This window comes from Myotis daubentonii, chromosome 17 (genome assembly GCF_963259705.1).
Source record: "Myotis daubentonii chromosome 17, mMyoDau2.1, whole genome shotgun sequence".
Classification (NCBI taxonomy): Eukaryota; Metazoa; Chordata; class Mammalia; order Chiroptera; family Vespertilionidae; genus Myotis; species Myotis daubentonii.
Window position 1 is genome coordinate 34,569,407 of NC_081856.1, and position 26,582 is coordinate 34,595,988.

The 26,582-nt window shown below is 35.9% G+C and overlaps 1 protein-coding gene across 2 annotated transcripts in view; it reads left to right on the plus strand.

Annotated features, from left to right (window-relative positions):
* CSMD3 (CUB and Sushi multiple domains 3) overlaps window positions 1-26,582 on the plus strand; it is an 886,927-nt gene that overhangs the window by 631,845 nt on the left and 228,500 nt on the right. For both annotated transcript variants that reach the window (XM_059671887.1, XM_059671888.1), the window contains 3 exons: window positions 10,595-10,786; window positions 16,425-16,563; window positions 20,359-20,546. In XM_059671887.1, coding sequence (XP_059527870.1) covers window positions 10,595-10,786; window positions 16,425-16,563; window positions 20,359-20,546 — 519 coding nt within the window. The remainder of the gene's footprint in view (window positions 1-10,594; window positions 10,787-16,424; window positions 16,564-20,358; window positions 20,547-26,582) is intronic.

Here is a 26,582-nt window from a genome sequence, read left to right on the forward strand (position 1 = left end):
ACTGTGGTTTATTGAGTGTCAAATAATAAAGAAAAAAAGAAAAAGAGTCTGGCATAGTAGCAGATCAGTCTTAAGTGACAAAATGCAACCAATGAAATGTATTTCACTGAACTTGGTACAAAGTGAACTAAACTGAAATGTAGGTCACATACCAACTTCATAATCATCATCAAGCCACTACCAGCAGCCTCATGTCTTCTATTCCACGAGCAATTCATTCTTTGTCGTCTGTGGTTGTGCTTCTCGGTATTAGAGTCTGCAAGGCACTTTAGCTTAATCAGAGCTGCTTAAGCCTGACATCGCACCTCACGCTGTCCTACGTGGTGTCCTTGGTCTCAGCAGTCAGCCTCTCTATCTGCTGCTTAAATTGTAATCTGCTTGTCTCACTGTAGTTCCACAGGGAGGACATCTCTGAGTATCGTGCTGTCGTTTGCCCACAGAATAGTTGATTTTGACAGGGTATTTTCTGTGCTCTTCAGTCTTTGACCTCTCTGTTAAGAATCTACCCCTGCTGGGTAATACAAAAATGCTGTTTAAAAATTCTCAAGGAAATGGATCCTTAATCATGAGACGTTGATGTCTCCCAGCCCCTGCCTTTATCCCTATCCTCATTATTGCTGCCTGCATTTCTGGAACAGTCTACCAGCCACTTACTTCATTAGTGTAGTATTTCTACATTTCCACCTGGCATCACTTCTCTATTTAAAATTCTTTAATTGCCACATGGTCATAAGCTCAAAACTTTCGGATTACATTGAAATCCTTCACAATCTGTGTCCCAACTACCTGCCAGCTTCATCCCTAATTATTCATGTACATGCATCCAGTCATTAACACCACGGCGTGTCTTTTCACATTTCTGCTGCTTTTGCAAACTCTCTTCCATATTCCTGGAACACTTATGCCCACGTTCAAGATCTATAAATTCTTAATCATTGTCCAAAGCCCAGGTCAAATGATACTGCTAGTACTAATGAACGCCTGCTTAATCACTACCATATCTGCAGTGCTGTGACACTGTGCGCATGTCATCTCAGAATGGTCATATGTCCCAGTTTGCCCTAGACATCCTGGCTTATGCCTGTTGTCCTGGCATCCTGACTGGTTTGGCATATGGCCTGTATTTTCCATTTCTTTTAAAAAACCAAGTATCATTATTAATAGTTCTGTTAAAATAGCCTAAACATACTTATTAGTTCTCTACTTTGTATTCAGTCTCACCCAGTAGTGTGTGAGATACGTTTGCAGTGCTCAGAGTAATTATAATACATGAAAGACAAAAACTAATAACTCCTCTCTGTTTCTCAGTCTTTTCTAGATGATAGGTTATTCACACTTGCCTTTCAGGGACAGCATTCAGGGCGTTTGTAGATGAAATGAACTATTCTCAAATGGGAACACCTAACCCATTCTGATCCTGGGTGGTAGTGGGAGACGCTTTAGATGCTGCTGGCCTGCCAGCTATTTAGTACTGTAAAAGCAAGTTATCTCCTAGTCTGTGCTACTGTTTGAAAGCTACCTAAAGCTGTCAGGCCATGAATTGGCAGAATTAGTGCGAATTGTGCATAGAAATAGAGGCTCAGCAGATGTGCTGTAGAGCTCTGGAGCTGTAATTTTCAAACTTTTCATCTCGTGGCACAAATAAACTAGTTACTAAAATTCTGTGGCACACCAAAAAATATATTATTTGCTGATCTGACAAAAACTAGGCATGATTTTTTTAAAAAAATCATTTTTACTGATTTCAGAGAGAGAGAGAGAGAGAAGCACAGAAACATTGATGATGAGAGATAATCATTGATTGGCTGCCTCCTGCACTCCCCCTACTGGGGATTGAGCCTGAAACCCAGGCATGTGCCCTGACCAGGAATCTAACCTTGACCTCCTGGTTCATAGGTTGATGCTCAACCACTGAGCCACACTTGCTGGGCAGGTATGATTTTTATTCATTCATATTGGATAGCTACTGGTGTGTTGGCTGTTGTCATTTTTTTTTAATTTGACAGTATAGTCTGAATGCTCTTGCATAAGTGTATTTGTTACTTTATGGGGTAAAACCACAACTATTTATTTTATCATAGAAGTATTTTAAAGATTATTTTGCAACAGATATTTATAGCAGCAGTAGTATTTTTTAAAGTGCAAGTTTAAGAAAGCTGATTCCCCCAAAATGTCTAAAAGGAAAGTTAGTTCGTTCACCCGAAGGGTCTGTCAGGAAGATCCCAAGCAGAGATCAACAAAAATATCAAACAAACTTATCCTTGCAAAAGTTGAAACTAAGACCAATAATATAGCGGGAAAGAACCTAGAATAATTGTTTCATTACATTTACAAGTTATTTTAGTTTATATTATATTATATGTGTGTGTGTGTGTGTGTGTGTGTGTATTGCAACAAAATGGATGGACCTAGAGGATATTATGCTAAGTGAAATAAGTTAGACAGAGAAAGACAAACACCATATGATTTCACTTATATGTGGAATCTAAAAACCAAAATAAATGAACAAACAAGACAGAAACAGACTCGTCGATAGAGAGAATAAACTGATGGTTGCCAGAGGGGAGGGGTGATTGGGCTGGGTGAAAAAGGTGAAGGGATTAAGAAGTTCAAATTGATAGTTAAAAATACTCCCAGGTATGTAAAAAACAGCATAGGGAATATAGTGAATAAAATTGTAGTAACTATGTATGGTGACATGTAGGTACTAGAATTATTGAAGAATCTCTTTGTAAATTATGTAATTGTCTGACCATTATGCTGTACACCTGAAACTAATCTATAATAATAAAAGCATACTATGCTAATTATACCAGACATCCTTCCGGACATCCTTCTGGACGACCTTCCGGACGAAGCCGGGTCCTGGGTGCCAGAGGGAAGCCGGTGCCAGCAGCCAGGGGAAGGAAGGCCTACTCTTGCATGAATTTCGTGCATCGCGCCTCTAGTATAAAATAATATAGAAAGCAGCATAATTTTAAAAAAACAACAACAAAAAACTGTGTGATACAAAACATAGTTCATATAGAGCAAGAATGTCAAACTCAAAGGCTAACATGGGCCAAATATACAAGGTTTAAGTTTATGTGGACCGCAAAAAAAAAAAGAGCTTCAATTTCCATAGAAATGTAGGTTTACTTTGAAAAGTATAGTATAAAAAAAAAAAGAAGAGCAATGATAAAATTAATGTTTTCTTCCTGACACTCGGCATCTCTTCTCTGCTACTATCTCTCCCACTTCGGAGGAAATCTTGTTCGCAGTGATTACTTTCAAAACTGACCCAAGGTGAATGTCAGTAATTCTGGATCTGATAGGAGACTTATTTCCTTTCATAACTGTAAGTAACTGCTCACGCTGTTATATTGGCTGGGCTGCAAAAATATCCACTGTGGACAGCATGCGGCCCGCGGGCTGTGAGTTTGACATGCTTGATGTAGAGATTATTGACCTCTTTGACAGAAAGGAGCTCTATTAATCTAAGCCATCAATAACACAAATGAGAATGTTTGCATGGTACTTTGCTTTTATGTTGAAGGCTGCTATCAAAATGTGAAATACTGACTTGTCACTGTTAATAGTAAAATCGTTATTGTTACCGGTGGAAGTGGAGTTCTTGGGGTGCTGTGAGGAAATGAATTTCCTAAGGCTCCCACAGGAGGATAGGGTTTCCTGGAAAGCTTTATTGATGATGTAAAATTAAAGGAGGTCCCCTCCAAGGTCCCATCTCTGTCCATCCCGCCATGGAAAAATTGCAACAGTACCTTCAGCAGGGCCAGAATAAAGGCCACAGGCCATAGTTTCTGCTTCGTATTAAAGTCCAGTCCAGCCCAGCATTTGGCTCTCTGGGTTTGTGTTCCCAGCTGTAGTACATGGCACATGGGGTCCACACAGCCCTGGGCCATGCAGCTGCTAAGGCCACATGGCTATGGAGAGAGAACAGGTGAGCTCACAGGTGAGTCCAGGTCACAGAGCAAGAGCAAACGAGAGAAAAAGCAAGAACAAGAGCACAAGAGCAAACAAGAGAGAGGGAACTCTTCTTCTGGGAATTTTAACCAGGAGCTTCTTTAAACTAACCAAAGAACTTTTCAATAGTCCACACACTTCTGATGGGAGCCATCCCCTAGCCAATCCATTGTTCCCCAGGCTAGACTGACAGGCAAGTACCGCACCTGGGCCACCCTGACTTCTACTGAACACGTGCTTATCTCTCCCTTCTTCCCCCAACAGTCCAGTACCAGTTGGGGGAAGGGAGGGGTGTTAATCCTCTTGGAGGAACAATGCTGTGTGAAGCTGTAGCTTTATGGTGAAGCTTCCAGGTGACCATACTGACAGTAACTGACTTCCCTTTGCTTTCTTTACGAATTAGTGTTAACTAGCGAATTACAATGATAATGTTACCATAAAAATTGTCAACAAAAGGTATTCTGAAAAGTAAACATTCAGTGTCTGTGAAAATATTTAAGCTGAATTATATACTAGTACACATTGCTGTTGTAAAATATCTAAATAAAAATATTCCAACATTAAAAAAAATAGCCCTAAATTTAGATACCTCAGTACCTACAAATTAAGTCTTTTCTTAATTAAAAATAGTATGGCCCATAGAGACATCATTCACACATACCAACAATTTAAAATGTATTAAAAACACCTATGACAATATTAATAAAATAAGAATATGGGGAAAACAATTCCTCAGAAAGTAAAAAGGCACTAAATACGCCTAAGAAACAAATTTTAAAATTGGTTGTACTACAAATAATTATTTTGCTTTCATTATTTTTAATGTTTAGGTAATTCAGATAAAGCATGAGTTTTGTTGTGTACAAGTAATAATAGTATGTGGTATTATTTTAGAAATTATTTTATTTTTAAAATGGCTTTTGTATAGAGAACTATTTCGAAGTGTTCATCAATATATTACCAATTCTGTTAGTAATTACATATTTTTATTACATAATTAAAATTATTTTAGCTTCCATTTCATTCCCAGAATTTTTCAGTTCGAATGGCAAAATGTCACCTGATTTTAATACCCATCCTATATAATGAAAGGCTAAGATGTAAATTGTCCCCTCTACCAGAAGTTTGACCAGGGGGTGGGGCTGGCTGGTCAATTGCCCATGGCCCCTCCTTCCCCCCCCCATTGGCCAATCAGGGCTGGCCAGCTGGACCCCACCCATGCAAAAATTCATGCACCAGGCCTCTAGTTTTATTATATTAAAGCCATGTACACATCTGCTGTTTCTCTTAGATTGTGTTACTTTGAAGGTCAAGAATGTTAATCTGTTGATATTTGTATCCCTAAAGCTTGGTCCTATACTTAGTACTTAGTACTTAGTAAATGTTAAATGAATCTGATTGGATAGAAGAAAAATAATAATGTAAACTTAAAAGCACACTCATGCTGTTTATGTACTGCCTATCAGAAATAATGTAAAAGCATTTTATGTGTTTTTCTTTGATTTTGATATTCTGTGATCTCCAAGTATTAGAATTCTAGCTCAAATTAGACCTTTATGTATATTATCTTTTATAATTTTTAGATATGAAATAAGTTTTCTGTATAGGTCATTTTGACAGTCTTCAAACTAACATACACATTTTTAAAAAATATATTTTAGTTGATTTTGAGAGAGAGAGGAAATGTGAGGGAGAGGTGGGGAGAGAGAGAAACATTGATCAGCTGCCTCCTGAACACCCCTATTGGTGTACCTGCAATCTGGTACCCTGACCAGGATTCAAACTCGCAACTTTTCAGTGCATAGGACCACAACCAACCACATTAGCCAGGGCCTAACATGCCTTTTGATACCACAAAAATTATATCAGTAATTTTACCCTCACTAGTTGGAGCATAATAATGAAAGTAGGGAGATGTTTTCTCATATTAAAATATATCTCCAATATTATGTATAATACCTGGTTTATTGTCAGTAAACACTTTTCTGGTGAAATAAGTTAATAAACATGTCTTTAATGAAAGAGATTCTTGTATACTTGGAAGTATATTACAACATTGACTTTGAGGTTTCTTTTGCATCCCTTTTGCTTCGTTTCCCTCCTGAGTTGATGGAAATGACTCGGTCATGCTGCCATTTACTCTCACCTGACTTGCCATATCATTAAGTGTATCCTTAGAAACATAATGAAATTCTAAAGATAGCCACATTACTGGGTAGCTGGCAGAATATAGGCCTCATAATGATGTTGAACATTCTTTATAAAATTGATGGATCTTGTACAAAGCAAGGGCTCAATCAAGGTCAAAATTCTCCAGGGTGAAATCCACCTCTAGGTTACCATCTGCATTTCAAATGTTTTCTGATTGATCTGACTCTGGATGGGATTTCCTTCCAGGTTAAGTATTCGCATTACCCAAACTGATTTCCTTATAGAAATCTAGAATATAGTGTCATTTCTTAGTCAATACAGAATCAGAAGAGAGGAATGCAAGGCCTTGTGAATATCAAATTTGGGCTACGACTTTTCTGGTCTCCTGATATTGCAAAAATATATAAAACTACTTCATCTTCAGACAAACTATGCAATGAATAGTAAAATATACTGGTTTAAAATATTTATTTCAGAATTTATATTTCTTAAAAATTATTCAATACAGTTGTTAGAATAGAACTTTAGGATTTTATCTGATGATAAGTCAGGCAGGTAAAATATTACTCTGCCAATTTTATAGATGAGGCCGCTAAAATTCAGGACATTTATACAACCTGGTCAACCTTCCTTTCTTACTACAATAGAGTCTAAAACCTAGTTTCTCCTGCTTTTGATAATATCACTTATTCAACAGTATGAAATTCAAGGTGTTTCTTCTTTGAAAGGTCTTGAGTTTAAAAAAAAGAAGAAGAAGAAGTTTATACCAGAGTTGACTTACTGAACAGGAAGGAGCCACAAGAACTTATAAGTGATTTTAATATATTTTTTTGTTATACAAAGTGATGCAATAATAAAACTGGAATGTTGATTTGCCTGTGGTCACCATGATGGTAATTTAGTCATTATATCTGAATAATAGTTCAAACTGTCATCTATAATTTAGTTGAAACCTATACAGATTTACAACCTATATAGATTGTAAAATCTATTATTAGGTAAAGTGCATATTTCCAATAAAATTATACTCTAAATTAGATAGAAACAAATGTAAAATGAGAAGTTTGAAGTGTATTTATGATATCAATGAGTTGTTACAATGGTGAGAACTCACTCATATTCTGTAATTCTCAGTACTGTTTTGAACTGAAAACATCCTCAGGTTATCCAGATTAAAGCAAATCAAAATGTAATATTAATAATATTACCACCTATGTGAAAAAATAAGTATTAAATAAAAATTATTAATCTAGTTTACACATGTGAATAATACTTTATTAAGTTCCAACATCATATAATTGCTTTTTAAATTAAGAATATAATTATGTGAGATTATTTCACTCCTAATTCCCAAGGAGAGATAACATGGCTCCTTAGATGGTTACTAGTACTTATTTTTTTCAATGGCGACAGTTTCTATTTGATACAGAAAACAAGAATGGTTGACTCTAAAATTATTACAATTTTGTCTACCCACAAACACAGAACATAACAGTTATGCTGATCAAAATTTCAACAAAAAAAGAAAATAAGACAATAGTATTTACACCAAGTAATTATTCCTGTGTGTATTTAACTAATTGCTTTTAGAATTCAAATAATGGCAAGAAGAAAAAACTTCTTTGGTCTTTCATTAAACCCTATCATTATCCATTGTGTCTTAAAATCTTACTACTAATTTGTTTATTAATTAAGAGAAAAAGGAACAACAGAGTCAACTACCTCTCTTTCTTCAAATAAATGAAACCCAAAAGGAAATGCATATTTTTACATATATTAGCTGTCATTTTGCATATTATACATGTTATTATAGCTACTTGGTTTCACATTAAATATTTAAGCACAGAAAATCTGACAGAAAAGTAAAAACATATTTCCCCCTCAAATTCACCTAAGACATGATTACATTGAATACTTTCAGTATGCTTTTGTAACTTTGTTATATGTATATTTTTGCTTTTGAGAAAATTAATAAGGTTTAAGTTTCTTGCAGACACATAGTCCAGCACATGGGAAGTCTCAAAAAATGAATTTTTCTCATATTTTTATATTATTTTTATTTTTCAATTTAAAAGCTGAACTTCAGTTTAATAGCACATTTCACATTTTTGTCACTTCTTTTCAATAAAAGCATCTTAAATGTAAATCTGTGTGTAGAACATCACTTTCCACTTACATATTGCAAAAGCAATCTATAGATCAGCTTTAGTGGAAACCATCCCAGAGCGCTTCAAGAAAAACATCATGACTGAGTTTATCACAAAAGCATTTTACAAAAACACGTGATGGATACTCTGCCAAGGAACACAGATGATTATACAGAACAAACTCATGTGGAAATTGGAATCAAGATCCTATCTCACTACCCTTGATATTCTCTAATATGAGTTCAACATTTAACAGATTGATTAATCCATTGACTATCTATCTTTCTGTCTATATATCTACCTACCTACAAAATAGGAATGTATGCAATAGAATCTGTTAGTACCAGATATATGTTCAGTTCTACTTGCATCTGCTTGTTTCTTCTTTGTATGACTAGCACAGCTGGAAAATTTTAAGTCAGAAAGTAAATGAATGAGTGAATATCAGTTATGTGTCTGTAATCCAGCAATTTATCTCATTACTTTAATACACAACTTATAAAAGTAATTTGTTCAAGTGCTGAATCCTACATTTGTAAATATAATTTAAGAACAGCTTAAATGGAAATTTTAATAGCTTCTTTGTCTTGATACGTAATTGGCATATGCTTTAGGGTAAATCTACTTTGTGATAATTCTAAATAATATTTTGTTCCTTTAACCTGAATAATTGGAGCTAACTCCATAATTAAATGTGCCACTTACTGTGTATAGAAAATACTGTGGTTACTTTCCTATGGTCTCATACTTCTCTCCTCTACTGATATGATTAAACTTTTTAAAAAACATTTTTGGATCATTTTAGATTTACCTGCAATTGTAAGAAATAATAAAGACAGATCCTATATACTGTTCACCCAGCTTACCCCAATGACAACTTTTTGCATAACTATAACAACTATATCACAACCATAAACTTGGCATACAATCCACCAATCTTACTTAGATTTTATAAGTTTTACATATAATTGTTTGTGTTTAGTTAGCTCTGTGTAGACTTGTGAGACCACCACCAGTACATCAAGATACAGTACAGTTCATGACAATAGTCTCTTATGGTACTCTTTTGTAGCCACAGTCATCCCCCTCCATCTTCTATCCCTACCATCCCTGATAACTACTAACCTGTGTCTGACCCCATAATGTTGTCATTTCAAGAATGTTACATAGATTAAGTGAAACAGTATATAACCTTTTGGTATTGTATTTTTTCACTCAGGTAAATTCCCTTCAGATCCACCCAAGTTGTCATGTGTATCACCTTTTTTTTTTTTTATTGCTGAGTAATACAGGGGTGGGCAAAAGTAAGTTTATAGTTGTTAATATGGAACACACAATGATTAATTAAAAGTAATAATACAAAAGTAAGCTGTTTTGTGTACTCACAACTGGAAACCTACTTTTGCCCACCTCTGTTGTATGATACCAGTATGAATTTCCCACAGTTAGTTTAATTATTCACCCTTTGAAAGGCACTTGGGTTGTTCCTAGTTTTCAACTACTATAAATAAAGCTGCTATGAACATCTTGTTTATGTTTTTATGTGAACATAGTTTTTATTTATCTAGGGTAAATGTGCAAGTGTGCAATTATTGGGTTGTATGTTAAACACATGTTTTATTTTGCAAGAAACTGCCATACTTCTTTTCAGAGTGGCTGTACCATTTTACATGACCACCAGCAATGAATGTATAAGTAATACAATATTCTCCAGAATTTTGCCAGCATTTGGTATTATCTATATATTTTTTTTACTTTAGCCAATCTGATAGGTATGTAGTGAAAGCTCATTATGGTTTTAATTTGCATTTCCCTAATGGCTAATGATGTTGAACATCTTTCCATGTGCCATCTGGAATCCTCTTCATTGAAATGTTTTTTGCTTATTTTGTAACTGGATTGTTGTTTTGTCATTTTTTTTATCATTTCTTCTGCATTATATCTTTCTCATAGCTGAGTGTCAAGAGTTCTTTATTTATTTTAGATATGAGTACTTTGTGGAGTATATTTCATGCAAACATGTTTTCCCAGCCTGTATCTTTCTTTTCAAACTCTTCATAGTGTCTTTCACAGAGCGTCTAACAATTTTGAGTAAATCTATTATTTAGCTACTGGAATGCCATGTCCCTTCTTGAAATAATTTAACACACAAGTTACTTAACAAAAATATTTTAGAGCATGTATTGTGCAGGCATGAAAAAGGCTGTATTATTTTTTAAAGGTAATTTTCAAAAAGCACATAGCTATATGGAAGGTACTAAACTGTACTTCCTGGAAATTAGACTTGATTATGATACCATCAAAACTAAAGGTTTGTTGCTGTCTTTTGATAGGTTCTGTTGCCACTGCATGTCGTGATCCGGGTGTTCCCATGAATGGAACTCGAAATGGGGATGGACGAGAACCTGGGGACACTGTTGTCTTTCAATGTGACCCAGGATATGAGCTTCAAGGAGAGGAAAGAATAACCTGCATTCAGGTAGAAAATCGATACTTCTGGCAGCCCAGCCCACCAGTCTGTATAGGTATGAATTAAAGAACAATTAAAATTTTATGCAAGCATAAAAAATGGTTATAAATGGGCATTAGTATCATTAAGTAAGAACAATATTCTAGAATTGGTTATATATAAGAGTCTATGATTTCACAGGTCAATGAACCTCCAAAAAATATACAATGATCCTATTTAAATGATAATTATTTTCCCCTGAGGGGCAGGTCCATCATTTTATTAGATTTTCAATGGTTCTAAGATCCAAGTTAAGAATTGAAGCTCTTGAAAAACCCTGATCTCTACTATATAAATGCAGTTATCCACTGCTTTTAATATTTAAAGAGTGATTTAGAGTCTACATTTTAAATGGCCCATATTGATCTTGCCTCTTCAATGGTTATTTCTTCTAAGAAAGAACATTTTATTGGAACTTATGCTTGACTTTCAAAGCTTTGACTTTTTATTCAGTTCATGTATTCTAAAAGAATATTAGTTTTGAATTTGATGATCTAAGGATTTGTAGCTGCTTTGTTCATACTTCCAAATCTCTGCCTTCAGTCTCTATGCTCTGTTCTCGAATCCTCAAGTTACACTCCAGAATATTAAGATACATATTACTTTTCTACTGGATCTGAGAAAAAGTTAGAAGGATGTACCACTTTTGCAATAAAAATAGTGAGAAAACCTGCTATCTCATCTTCGTTTCACAATCTCATCGTTAACTTTTTTACATTAAACTATAATATCAAACCTTTTAGCTTAAATATTTTAGAATTAGTGTCATCTTCAATTTATAATACATTTTGAGCAAAGTATGTTCTCTGTACTCAAAATCTTATTTCTTTACGTATTCTCCTTCTTGCACTATAAGCAACTTGAGAGAAGGTTCCATAGCTTATTTATTATGGTATTTCTCATAATATTCAGCACAAGCAAATTCAGCACAATTAGGAGGAAAAGCCTTATTTTTCTTATATCCAACTCATAAATACACTTAAATAATCATCTTACACAGATTTTTTTTTAACTCACATGGTAATAGGAAATGAGCATTTTGTAACTCAGTCATACGTGAACAAATTTAAGGACTCAATTATTTAGATTTATTTTACACCATCACATTTTTTTGTATTTTATATGTTGGCATTTTAAGAGCAATTATGCACAAAACAAAATGCATTCGATAGCCCAAAACAGCCAGAGAGTAAGTAGACAGTTCTAGAAAATATAGCAGATAACAAAGGAAAATCATTTTTAAAAATTAGATTTTTTTAAAAGCACAAAATAAGGGAATAGCTTGAAATCCCCTATACTTTAATATTCCCTCTTACACTTCTTTATGTATCTCTGCACAATTTAAATCATCAAATATCAATTAATTGATATTTCCATAATTTAAACTCATAAAAGCTCAATTAATTGATATTCGATGATTTAAATATCAAATATCAATTTGATAAAATTAAGAAATATTTTGAAAGAAAAAAAGAATGATATAATTAAGTTTTTGTGTATTCCTCAGTTAACCTAAAAATATTCCAATTAAATTAAAAATGCCACATTCCAATTAGAATTTAACTGAGTCCTTTTAGAGAGAATCTGTGTAAATAAGGAATAATAGAAAAACAAACTTATTGTAGAACTTCTTGCTTCATTGTGATTCTTAGACTTCGTTAGACTGTTGATTATTAGAATTACTAGGAGGACTCATATGTGTTTTATGTTTAGAATTCTAAAATATTGCACAACTTTTTACTGAAATTCTAGTAAAGACTAAAATACAAAAGAAAGGAGTTTTGAGATAAGCTGTTAAAAAATTTCATTTGCAGACGAGATTTTAGCAAGTCCTAATTCTAGAAAAAAAGAAAGTTGAACACTAAATCATACTTAAACTGCTGTGGAAAGTTTTTGTATGGATTATGGTGCTGGGTGTTATTTTTTTGGTAGGAAAAGACAGCTTGAGGAGAAGAGATGCATCAGAGCTTCTGTGAGGAAGAAAATAACCTAAAAATAAAATGTCTGAAAAATTGCTAAGGCTGTAGAAAGTTTGACCTCTGAAACTGATAAGAAAAAACTGCATGATTGGAAACTCAGTGCCAAAGATTAAACCCTGAACTTTTTAGAATTCCGTAAGTCTACATTTTAGAGCCTGGAGCATGCCTTTTGCTTGCATGTAGAAGTAGTTAGCCTTATAGCAAGTGACAAATAGAAGGACGTCATCTTTAAGAGACAATAGAACTCATTCCAACAAAATTGACTGTGTGAAGATTACTCTGACATTGCCAGGGGGAAAGTAGCAGCACTCAATATGAAGGTAAATAACAAAGACATTGGTGTGGGTGGGCTGCTGAGGTAGAGAGTAGATGCAAATAAAACTGAAGGGTGAAAACATTAAGACAATTATAAAATAGTTATTAACAGATCCCCTTATAACTAACTGCCTCACAAGAAACTACCCTCAGAACAAATTATTAATGTCAGAATTTCATGGAACCTAACTGAAAATTCATAAATCTATTTGACTTAAGGAGAATCTTATTCTGAATGCTTTATGATGCATCAAAACAAATATGCATTTCCCAAATGGTATTAAAATTTACTATATTTAAGGCAAAGAGAATAGTCTTTACTCACTGAGTGTTTGGATATACAAGTGTCACATAATGTCTTTAATAACCTCGATGTCTTTTGTAGATTTTCAAAATCAATTAACAGCAATAAAATATATCAGGAAAACCTTGATAAATAATTTAAATAATAGAATCAAAATAATTTTTAGGGGGTCTTATACCAAAATAATAATATATTCATGGGCCCTGGCCAGTTTTCTCAGTGGTTAGAGCATTGGCCCACAAACTGAAGGGCCATGTTCAATTCCCAGTCGAGGGCACACACTTCGGTTACATATTCAATCTTTGGGGGCAAGTGAGAGGCAACCAATTGATGTATCTCTCTCACATCAATGTCTCTCTCTCTTTCTCTTCCACTCCTTTTCCCTTCTACTCTCTCTAAAAAGGCCAATGGAAAAAAATATCCTCTCTCCTGGGGTGAGGATTAAAAATAAATAAATAAATACATAAATAAATAAATAGTAACACAATATAATCATGGACTATATCCAGTAAGATACGTAAAATATATGTAATAAATTTTTCCGTATATTTTATGAAAAAGGATACACATACATAAGTATATATATGAGTGTGTACATGTGTATAAAATTTCTGCTTCCTCTGAAAAATAAGGAAGATTGAAGCAAACAATACTCTACACTTCTGCAAATTATGTGTAATCCCACCACTTTACATGTGAAAAGAAACACATAGAACATTTTGCTGCCATTTCTGTCTTTTATGCATATATACATACAAATATCTGCTATTATGACACAATTTTCTATTTTTTTTCAAATTCATGTAGATTTTACAAGTTTCAAAGCAAAACATGCTATTATTTTTGTCAAAATGCATAGCTACAGATTAGATTTGTACATTCATCTGTGGTTGTCTTAACTATCTTCAAAATCAATACAAAGAGCCACTAGCAATTCCAGAAACATGTATGGAATGTTTGCTATATGCTGAATCCCAGGTATAAAGTCACATGTAAGACACAGTCTTTATCTAATAGATGAGTGATGGATTTCAGACATTTGAAAGGGACCTTTAAATAAAATATGGTAATGGAAATAATGGAGCTAGGCAAAGGTTGCTATGGATACCAAAGTGAGTTGGAGACTATTTAAGCAGAGCCTAAATTGGAAATTTCTGTAAAACTTCCTAGAGACAGAATGAATCTTGAAATGTGAGTAGGGGCTATCTAAATATAGAAGGGAAAACAAATAGTGTTGGCAAAGGCATGGAAGTACTCAGAACTATGTGCATCCTGATGATATTTATATGCTTAGAGTGGTGAATGAATTAATTGGAAAGGTTGGAGAGGTTGGGTTATGAAAACTGCACTAGAGGAGACATTATCTGTTAGGCCTTGTGAAACAACTGCAGAATCTTATGCATGGGCATAGTATGATTAGATATTTTTAATAGGGCAAAGATGACTTGGAGAATTTTAGAGGCATGGGAAACAAGAAGCCATGCCATAATTCAGGTGGCAGATAAAAGGTCAGATTTAGCAATATGGTAGCAGGCAAAGAAAGAAGAGATGGGTTGAAAAGTATCCACGAGGATCAGTGAGGTGGAGTCCTGGCGATGCTTCTTGATGGACTGGACACAAGTATGCAGTGAAGGGTAGGGAAGAATTTCAAATCTCTAGTTAGGGGAGATGATAGTGCTAATCAAACAACTTACTGATGCAAAAGGAGAAGCAAATTTGAGTTGAGGTTTGGATATATTGGATATTTTGTGTTTGATGTACTTATAGGCTATCAGGTAGAGATAACCAGTAAGCATTTGGGTGTATTATACCACAAAAATACACAGGTGATAAGTAAAAATATTTATTCTCCATTGAGTAGGAGCTGAAGTAATCTACGATGACTGAAGCACTAGGCAAGGGTATCCAGGGACATGGAGAAAGGATATGGTGGATGACAATTTTATTGATACATTTGCATATCTAGACTCAGGCAAAAGAACTGAGATCTGAAATGTTACCAGAGAGAACCAGAATTTTCCTCCTTCCCAAAACAGTTTTATGCTGTCAGAGAATCAAGAATGCCTTATAACTGAATGGTAAAATGTACCTGAGAAAACTATAATTTTAAGAGAAGAATGCTGATGTGCTGATCATGTGTAGGAGATATCATGAGTCTCTCTCTCTCTCTCTCTCTCTCTCTCTCTCTCTCTCTCTCTCTCTCTCTCTAATCCCACTTCACCACCAGGGACCTCCATATCTTTTTTTCTCTATTTTTCTGAAGCTGCTAACTCTGTATATCTATCTATCTATAGATATATATTTCTGATCATAAGCTGTGTTTAATAGACCTCAACAGTAATCTTCTAAAGAATCTGTTCTCTGAACTTCACTAAGAACTTTGTGAGCCTGTCCGCTGAAGTGTTAAAGAAACCTTTGTTTGGGGCTGAGATAGTAATTGTAGCAGCTTGTCCATTTCATTAGCAAGTTAGGCAACTAGAATTTAGGAATATCCTAACACAATATAAGAGTCTTCTATTGTAAAGTGCTGTAGGTTCTCGGATAATTATCCATCCTCACTCATTAACTATATCAAAGGCTCTTCCTTCAGAAATATATAGAAAGGTAATGAGAGGATGTAAAAATGTGCCAGATATCATACATCCTAGTATTCCACTTATTATTAGAGGTTTTGATTTACTTTGTTTTGTTTCTAACTTTCATAGTAACCTTCAAAAAAATGTTTATTTAGTAGCAATGGGGAAACCATCTTTATCCCTCTTCTCAATGCTTTTTTTTATACATAAAAAAATAGAAAGGAACATAAGTCCATATGCAATTTTTCTTATCTTTTGAAGCCAGTAAAAGGAGCTAAATCCAATATATCCATGTATCTGTGTATTTACTATTTAAGTGTTTTTTTCTTGAAAGACAATGCAATATCCAAGCATTAAGCGCTATCAAAAAGTCAGATCTGTTCAAAACCTCCTAAGCCTTTTTAAAAAACTGTTTTTACAAATATTGAAAGCTAGTAAATTATATTAACCACTTAAGGGATTTTCTTTGTTCATTTAAAGCACCCTGTGGAGGCAATTTAACAGGATCTTCAGGCTTTATTCTCTCGCCAAACTTCCCTCATCCGTATCCCCACAGCAGGGACTGCGACTGGACCATCACTGTCAACACAGACTATGTCATCTCCTTGGCCTTTATCAGGTGAGTGCCTGTACATTTCCACATTTGTCATCCCTCTCCCTGCCTCTCTGTAAAAAATAATAATTATATATATATATATATATATATATATATATATATATATATATATATATATATATATCTTCCTGTCATTTTCTTTAGCATCTGCTTAGGCAAATTTTATTTCTATACATGACATTTTTATTATTACTAACTAATTGCAACACTACTTTGCAATCAACATTTTACAAAGCCCTGTATCATGGCAGAGATGCCAATGCAGTTCAGAAGGCTAGAGGGTGAGCATCTTCCCCAGATTCCATCGTAGAGGAAACGTGTTCAAGGTCAAGTGGTTTATTGACCCTCGTGAAATGCGATCTCTTTATAACCTTTTCTCCCTCCCTGTACTTGCCATCACTGCTTCAAAACTTCAGTTTTTCCTAAACTTCATGATGAAAAGGTCAGTACTTCAAGAATTTTTTTCCTCCCTTCTGCAGCATCTAAATGTCCATGTGGGCTTGGGAAGACAGATAGTCTGCTTACCACCCTTTCTGGTGGTCTCATTAAATCAACCTAACAAAGAATTTTCTGATCTTCTCCATATTTCTCAGCAGAATTGTCTCTTTTTTAAAAAAAAATATATTTTAATTGTTTTCAGAGAGGAAGGAAGTGGGAGAGAGAGAGAAAAAAACATCAATGATGAGAGAGAATCATTGATCAGCTGCCTCCTGCATGCCCCACACTGGGATCAAGCCTGCAACCTGGGCATGTGCCCAGACCGGTCATGGAGCCAAGCATAACCTCCTGGTTCATAGGTTGACATTCAACCACTGAGCCACGCCGCCCGGGCAGAATTGTCTCATGACAGAATTTTACAAGGGAGTGTTTTAAAACTCACAATAGTTGTTTATCCCTGTAATGAGTCGCAGGGTCAGCTTAGTACTGAAGCAGTGGAGAATGTAGCTTCTTGTGTGAGAAAGGAGGCAGCTGAGTTTGATCCTGGGCTCTGCCACTGTCACTGTCATTTGTGTTATCAGGATAAGTTATTTGAATGAGCCTCTGTTTTCTCACATGGAGTTAATAACTGTGATCACAAAACCTGTTCTAACCCTCGCCCTTAACATTTCAATGGGAATATTAGGTATCAGCAAGTCCAAAACGTCCTAAGCAGAAATGTTACTAATCTTCAGTGTTCAAGACTGATGTACATGGGCTCTATTAACACTACTCCTCTTTCTGCTAGTGTGTTAATCCTTCTTTGTAGTTATGTAAAATAGCAAGTTTAACTATGCATTTTCTAATATATCAGAGCTAGGTTTAAAAAAAAATAAAGATAGTTTAAATTCATGAATATTTGAAAACATTGTAAATGTATAGAATTTTTAGTTCTATAATTTTTAGTGATACATTGTTCATTGGTAACAAAGAAACAATGATGATGATGTTAGTGTGATGCCAGCACCCAGCTATAGGGAAACTCCCTGAGGTAAGTATTGTTATTGTTCCCATTTTTACAGTGGAAGAAATAGCAGTACAGGTATTCAGAATGAAAATTTATAATATAAGACTTAGTTTACTTATAAAAATTATTCTAATTAAAATGAGTGGGAGAAGGATTTTTTACAGGAAGTGCATGACCTAAATTTGATTTCCAGCTGTTATATATTATGTGACCTTAAGGAAACTACTGATGTTCTTAGTATAGTCATTGGGAAAAGGAAAATGATAATCCCTTCCCTATACCACAGGATTATTGATAAAACCAAGTTAATATTTATGAAAGTGCCTTGTAAAATCAATGTATGGCTAGAATGTACTCTCCAGTGTTCCAGGAAAAATAATCATTATAGTTAAGATTTGGAGATTTCCTAGAAAAACAACAAAACTGTTCTTGTTTTATTTTCATTTTCAAAGATGATTTTAAAATCATCATTTTGAAGTTTTTATTTAACCCCAAGCTAGAAATCAAAAAGAAAAGTACTGCAATCCATTCTTAAATGGGCTTTTGGCCTTCAAGGATAATACACGCCACTATAATATGTCATTTACAAAGCAGTTGTTTCGAGTGATTCTCCCAACATTGAGCTAGACAAGGAAGTTGCAATTCTCATGAAATCATTCATATATATTACTGATTTCAGAGAGGAAGGGAGAGAGAAAGAGAGATAGAAACATCAATGATGAGAAAGGATCATTGATTGGCTGCTTCCTGCACACCTCTTTCTAGGGATCGAGCCCACAACCCCCAGGCATGTGCCCTTGACCAGAATTGAACCCCGGACCCTTCAGTCAGCAGGCCGATGCTCTATCCACTGAGCTAAACCAGCTAGGGCCTCATGAAATCTTAATGTTGAAAGAGATGAAGTTCAGAAAGGTTGTGTTTTACCCCAGAACAAGGGTAGTAAGCAATAAAATAAGGCCCTAGTCTCTATTTTCTGCTTTATTATACAAAATTTACCAAAATTTAGACCTCATATTTACTGAAAGGTTTTGAGCCATTACTTGAATTAGACTTGTGAAGCTAATGAATAAATAAAAACAAAATATAGCAATGCGGTGGTGTCCCAATTATCTTATGTTACAGGTTCCCTTATATGTGGAAAGGTTGGGAACCTCTAATTATCCCAGTCTTTCTTCACCACTACTTATGCAGAAGTAAGCTAGTTGGATTCCTCTTTCTTATACATGCATACAGAAAGGATTAGAATGGATTTGTAAACTTAACTTCTATAAATCCAGTATATTTGGAAATATCTCCCACCTAAGTTTCTTATTTAGATTCAAGGATGATAAAACTTGTAAAAATAGTTTCTCCACTGATGAATGTTCAACAGTGGCAAGCTTTACTGGTATTGTCATAAACTTATTGGCTTTTCTTAACAACCCAATTAAGTCCATTTTTTCTCTGCCACAATATGAGCTAAGAGAGAGACAAATGGTTGTAGAATGTACTCTCCAGTGTTCCAGGAGTGTACATATCATCTGCCTTCTAAACATGTGGGCTTTATAATCATTGTGGGACAATGGTCATACTTTTGAAGACTTCTTGAGCAAATTTAATATGCAAATTTGCAATATTAAAATAATTGGAATAATTTACATGCTAAAATGTCTTTATTAGCACGTTATTTAATTTTGACAAATAGTTGATTGGTTTGATTTCTCCTATATTAAGTTCTAAAACAATGTAATATATTTATTTTAAGAAAAGGTATACCTAATGCAATGTACAGTGCTTCATTTGTGTAATTTAAATGCAAATTTGTATCTCAAACTTTTGTTTGAATATGACATATGGAGTTGACTTTTAAAACAGCAAAGCTGCTTATAAATTTTGAAATTCAGGGCAAATAGTATTACTGATAAAGAAAAAAAGAAGTTTCATTTTTTGAAGCAAAATATCTAAATTAAATAAAGTAGATATTGCCCTCCACATTTTACTGATATAAAGTAACTTACATAAGGTTGTATAGGTTAACAAGGACAGAAGCAAAGCTTGAACCTGCATCTCTGGTTCCAAAACCTATACCCTTTCATCAGCTAAACTGTTTGCCTTACAATCATTTGCATTCCGTGTAGTCACAAAGCCAACTTAGAAATATTTGAAAATATTAAGATGTCTTTTCTGTTTTTCACTGTTGATTTGATATTCATATTTAGTGTGTTTTTGCCAGGCAAAATTTCCAATTAACTTATTTTGACAGGGTCTGGTGTTATTTTTAAAGATATTGACTGAATTGATATATATACATATATATCTTAGTAATAGCCACTCCATGTCCTTCTCGCTCACTATTTTTTTTGTTTTTTTTTTAGCTTCAGCATAGAACCAAACTATGACTTCCTCTATATACACGATGGGCCAGACAGCAATAGCCCACTAATTGGAAGTTTTCAAGATAGCAAGTTACCAGAGAGAATAGAAAGCAGCTCCAATACCATGCATTTGGCTTTTCGGAGTGATGGGTCTGTGAGTTACACTGGATTTCATTTAGAATATAAAGGTAAGTGTGAACATTTGATTTCAGCATCATGGTTTCACTTGTATTTTCTACAGGAGGATAACTCTGCAGTGGCCATTGTCTGTGGTTATCTGTGCATTTCTCAGCGCAGGCTACTTACAGTTCATCTCATAAAAGAACTCTGACTTTTCCTATCAGTGAGGAGGAAATTAGTATTTCCCTAATTACTACCAAAGGAAATGTATCAGCAAACAAATTAACAATTAGTATACTCTGAGACTTGGCCGAAACCACAAAATAATAATAATAAAAAAAACACAAACTACTTTTTTGGAAGCTGAATATTCACTTAAATATCTCTTATTCAGAGACTATGATCAGTGATAAAGTGAACAAATTATAGTGATAATTATGTCCCAAAAAATGCCTAAAGATGTTTAAATGTGTCAATATTCAGAATAGGGATAATAAAATATTGTGATAATTATATTTTAGAATATCTCTGCACGTATTTAAACAAATTAATGTTACAATGCCTATGGATGCCTATAAACATATTTTATATTTTAAATTGGTTTATATGCTTTTTTCAGTATATATGTGAGTGTCTTTCTAATGGGATTATTGAATCAAAGGCTAATCTAATTCCATAATCAATCTAACCCATATTGCCAAATTACTTTCAGAGGAGGTCAACCAATTTATTTTGTCAAAAGCAGAGAAAGTGTTTCAGAAACTCCACATATGTTTTAAGATATAATTGACCCATGATATTTTATTAATTTTATATGTACAACATAATGATTTGATATATGTATATGTTGTGAAATGATTACCACAATAAGTTTATGTAGTGTCCATCACTACACAGTTATAATTTTTTTCTTGGATGAGAACTTTTAAGATCTATTCTCTTAGCAACGTTCACATATACATAATGTAGTATTGTTAACTGTAGTCACCATGCTGTACATTACATCTCCAGGACTTATTTACCTTATAACTGGAAATTTGTATCTTTTGATCACCTTTATCTATTTCACCCACCCCTGACCCTGAATTTTAGCAACCAACAATCTGTTCTTTGTAACTGTTCTCTGTATGTGCACCAGCATTTACTTCATTAGGTGCAATGATCAGAAATCCACCAGAGAATACATATTTTTTAAGTTAATAGGGCTTTGAATAAATGAACTGTGTTTTAAAGAGATCACAATATTTCTTTTGAAATAACTCCATGCATTTACATCCTCTACCAGAGCATTCATTTACACTAAATATAAGGATTCAAGACTTATACCTAAAAGGCAGTGCCTATTTTTTACGGTTACTGTAATCTTTGATAACAAATAAAGCTTAAAAATCATAAATTAATATTAAATTTAAACTATAGGGTGTCCCAAACAATGTATATACACACTATGAATAATTATAAAGGCAGTGTTTATTAAAATACATTTCATTTTCAAAATTGAGCTATCAGTTGTTAAAGTGTATAACAACTTTTTATTTTTGGGATACCCTGTATAATAATGAGTTGCAGATATAAAAATATATTTTTTTATTTAGCGCTTCAGGTCTATTTTTAAATAAATCTTTTTTGTTGAAAGTGTTACATATTGCCCTTCTCCCCCCGGCATTGCCCTCTCCCACTCCTCTACCCCCAAGCCTTCACCACCCACTGTCTGTGTCCTTGGGTTAAAATGGAACTACCATTTGACCCTGTGATCCCACTTATAGGAATATATCCCAAGAAATCAGAAACACCCATCAGAACGAATATATGCACCCCTATGTTCATAACAGCAGAAATTGCAATAGCTAAGATTTGGAAACAGCCTAAATGCCCATCAGCAGATGAGTGGATTAAAAAACAATGGCACATCTGCACAATGAAATACTATCCAGTTATAAGAAAGAAATAATTCTTACCATTTGCAACAGCATGGATCGACCTAGAGAGCATTATGCTAAGCAAAATAAGCCAGTCAGAGAAAGATAAGCATCACATCATCTCATTCATATGTGGAATCTAAGGACCAACATAAACTGATGAACAGAAATAGACCCAGAGACATAGAAGCATCAAACAGACTGTAAAACCTCAGAGGAAGGCAGGGGAGGGTAGAGGGGGGAGAAGAGATCAACCAATGAACCCCAATCCAATTTAATTAATTGTCTGGGCTGGTCCTCAAAATGCTCATTCCTGGGAAAATTACATTCCCCACTTCAGGGTCTCCAGGGTCTGTCTTTCTTATCAGTTTCCCTATTTCCGATCTTTATTTCAAAACATTGTTACCTGTTTAATTGACTAGTTTTTTAAAGTTAATGAAGTGGCCCTCATGTTTAATCTGGCACAGAAAGACAAAAACCTCAGGATTTTCAAGATAAACTGTGCACCCCTCAAAATGAACTGACATATATATGGAGGCCCTGGATAAATTGTTTCCATTGTCATTTGTAATATGTCATATACCTTGACTTAAACCTGTTGATTTCTGTTAGCACTGAAAATGTAAAGCTTCTAAGTCCTGACTCACTCTAAATAATGCTCGTAGTAGGCCTTTAAGTAAAAAGCCATAGGTCCAGCACCTACCTCTATTACAGCTCATACCAGAATCTAATTACCATTTCTTGTGTTCATGTGTATATTCCCTTTCCCCCTGAAGACAGACACTGAATCTTATTTTTGTTTGTGTGCAACTACATCATAGTTATACAAAGCATTTGAATAACGAATGACTGCTATATCGGAACATCACAGAAACACAAGCCTAATATGGATTCTGGAAGAAATACCACTTTATGTTTACATAAAGCAAATGATAGAAAAGCTCTAATGTTGTAGACAAGCGTAAACTGGAGCAGAGAAGTAGAAGTGTGGGGTGTGGGGAAGATATTTCACTGATTTGAAAGCAATGTCCCCAAAGAGTTTAAGTCAAGACTAGTCTCCATTTATTTCCTTGTAATTTCAATGCAGCACAATATTAACAAATTTTCAGTTGAATAAATATTTAGAGTTTAAACAGTACTCTGATATTAAGAGCATGTAGACATCTACACTAATAAAAGAGAAACATGGTAATTGGCATACGACCGCTACCCTTCCCATTGGCTAATCAGGGCAATATGCAAATTAACTGTCAGCCAAGATGGCGGCTGGTAGCCAGGCAGCTTGAAACTAACATGAGGCTTGCTTGCTTCAGTGACGGAGGACTCCAACGTTCCCCGCCTGCGGCTGCAGGCCTCTGAGCCTGCAGTTTCAAACATTGTAACAAATACAGACGCCCAGAAACCAGCCTTCAGCTGGCTGGGTTCTCAGAGCTGGAGTTGATACAGAGTTTCGAGAACTGAAACAAACCAGATACCTGCTTTCAGGAGCGGAGGCCTAAGAGCTGGAGCCTCAGAGCTAAAGCTGGCTCAGAATAAAACAAAGAAAAAGAAAAAAAGGAGCAGTTGGCAACTTCAGTCCCAGCCTCAAAACAGCCCTCAGCCCCTCACCCAGACTGGCCAGGCACCCCAGCGGGGACCCCCACCCTGATCCAGGACACCCTTCAGGGCAAACCAGCCGGCCCCAACCGTGCACCAGGCCTCTATTCTATATAGTAAAAGGGTAATATGCCTCCCAGCACCGGGATCAGCGGAGCCACGAGGCCTCCCGGCACGGGGATCAGTGTGACAGGGGGCAGCGCCCAAACCCCCTGATCGCCCTGAGGCTCTGTGTGTGACAGGGGATGGGGCCACAACCTTCCTATCCACCCTGCTCTGTTCGTGACAAGGGAAGGCGCCCCAACCCCCTGATCGGCCCTGCTCTGTGGGTGATAGAGGGCGGCGCCCCAACCCTCCCCGCCCCCCCACAGGCCCTGCTCTGTGTGTGATGGGGTAGAGCCATAACCTCCCCATCGGCCCTGCCCTGAGTGTGACAGTGGCGGCGCCCCAACCCCCTGATCCTCCCTGCTCTGTGTGTGACAGGGGGCGGTGTGCCAACTACCCAATTGGCCCTACTCTGTGAGTGACAGGGGGGAGCTCCTCAACCCCCTGATGGGCCCTGCTCTGTGCATGATGCGGTAGAGCCATAACCTCCCCATCGGCCCTGCCCTGAGTGTGACAGTGGCGGTGCCCCAACCCTCTGATCCACCCTGCTCTGTGCGTGACGGGGGGAGCTCCTCAACCCCCTGATGGGCCCTGCTCTGTGCGTGACGGGGCGGGGGAGCTCCCCAACCCCCTGATTGGCCCTGCTCTGTGCGTGACAGGGGGTGGCGCCACAACCTCCCCATCGACTCTGCCTTGAGTGTGACAGGGGGCGGTGCCCCAAACCCCCAATCGGCCCTACCCTGAGCATGACTGAGGGTGGCATTGCAACCTCCCAATCCACCCTGCTCTGTGCATGACAGGGGGCGGCGCTCCAACTCCCCAATTGGCACTGCTCTGAGCCCAACCAGGGGCTGCACCTAGGGCTTGGGCCTGCCATCTGCCACCTGGGAGCAGGCCTAAGCCAGCAGGTCGTTATCTCCCAAGGGGTCCCAGACTGCGAGAGGGCACAGGCCGGGCTGAGGGACCCCCCTTCCCCCCCCCCCCGAGTGCACAAATTTTTGTGCACTGGGCCTCTAGTAATATTAATAAATGTGACTTAAAATGTATAATTGTAATATATATATGTATGCATATATATATATATTTATATATATACATATATATATATATGTGTGTGTGTGTGTGTGTGTGTATAAATGTTACTCATATAGTAGTGATACTTGTATTATTATAACAAAACCAGAGGCCTGATGCATGAAATTCATGCAAGGGGCTCAGCCCTTGCAGCACTGGCTGCCTCTCAGGCCTGAGGCCCCGCCCCCACCCACTGGTCCTTAGGACTGTCAAGGAGATTAATCCTTTTAAACAGTAATTTCAATCCTTTCCTTTCCCTCAAGGGATTTAACTCAATTTCATGAAGGCTGGCTCTAAATGCTAGGCTGCTGTTCTGCCTAAAAATTATGTTGTGTTTTTCTGCTTGTTTAAAAAGGAATGTGAGGTTTTATTCTTTAAAATAAGTAAACCAACCCTCCAAGACTAAAGCCCCTTTTTAGTGACTAAATTTACTATTCACCCTGCTGGTTCTTATTTGAAAACAGTGCTGTGTGGATATTTTATCTGGGAAGAAAAATAGTTTATTGGATTGGGAAATCATTTTTATAGGGAAGTCTGAATATAATAGATGCGGTGTAAAGTGTGTGTGTGTGTGTGTGTGTGTGTGTGCATGCATACACACGCATGCATGCACCTGCACAGGCCCATACACTCATGGGTGATCAAGTGTTTTAGCTTTGGATTGAAGCTCAGGAATTGGGTTTATTCGACTTGCACACTCCAGTACACTTTCTCCACTTCATGACTCTCATCTCTCTGAGACCTAGTCAACTCAGCTTTCTTAATCTTCAGTTTACATGTCAATTCTTCAGGTAAATTCCTGAATGCCTCCCCTTTGCAAACTCAGCACAATTACAAGTATTTAATATAATACTCAATAGACTGCAAGTGTCATGAGGACTAGAATATTTTCTGATTGTCCATTTCTCTGTACAGTTGGCTGGGCAATGGGTTTTTAAGTATTCGCTGGAAAGAAAGAAGGAAGAAAGTGGCCTTCATTCCTCTGATAATCTTTTGAAATGATTGAAGTGTTTGGTTCCAACATTCCCTCTTTTGTTGATTTGGTAGAAATCTTACATAGTGCTCTTCCTAAAATACAAATTTCTCATCATTTCTTGTAAATCTTAAAGTAATTTAAACTTTGCAAGCTTTTATGAATAGAAAAAATATACTTTTCTGTTGCAATTAATTAGATTTGGACATATTAATATAATTTTTGCAATTGCCAAACACCAAGACATTGTTGACTTAAATTCCCAAGATGCCATGATTCATATCCAGAGATATACCCATCTTCTGACTTCCCGTTAACTAAGATAAACTCTAATGTAAAAAAAAAAAAATCACACTTGTTTTGCTGAATTTGTGATGGTCCTTACATTGCACATTTCTCTATTATTTCTTAAGTAAATTATAATAATAATAAAATGG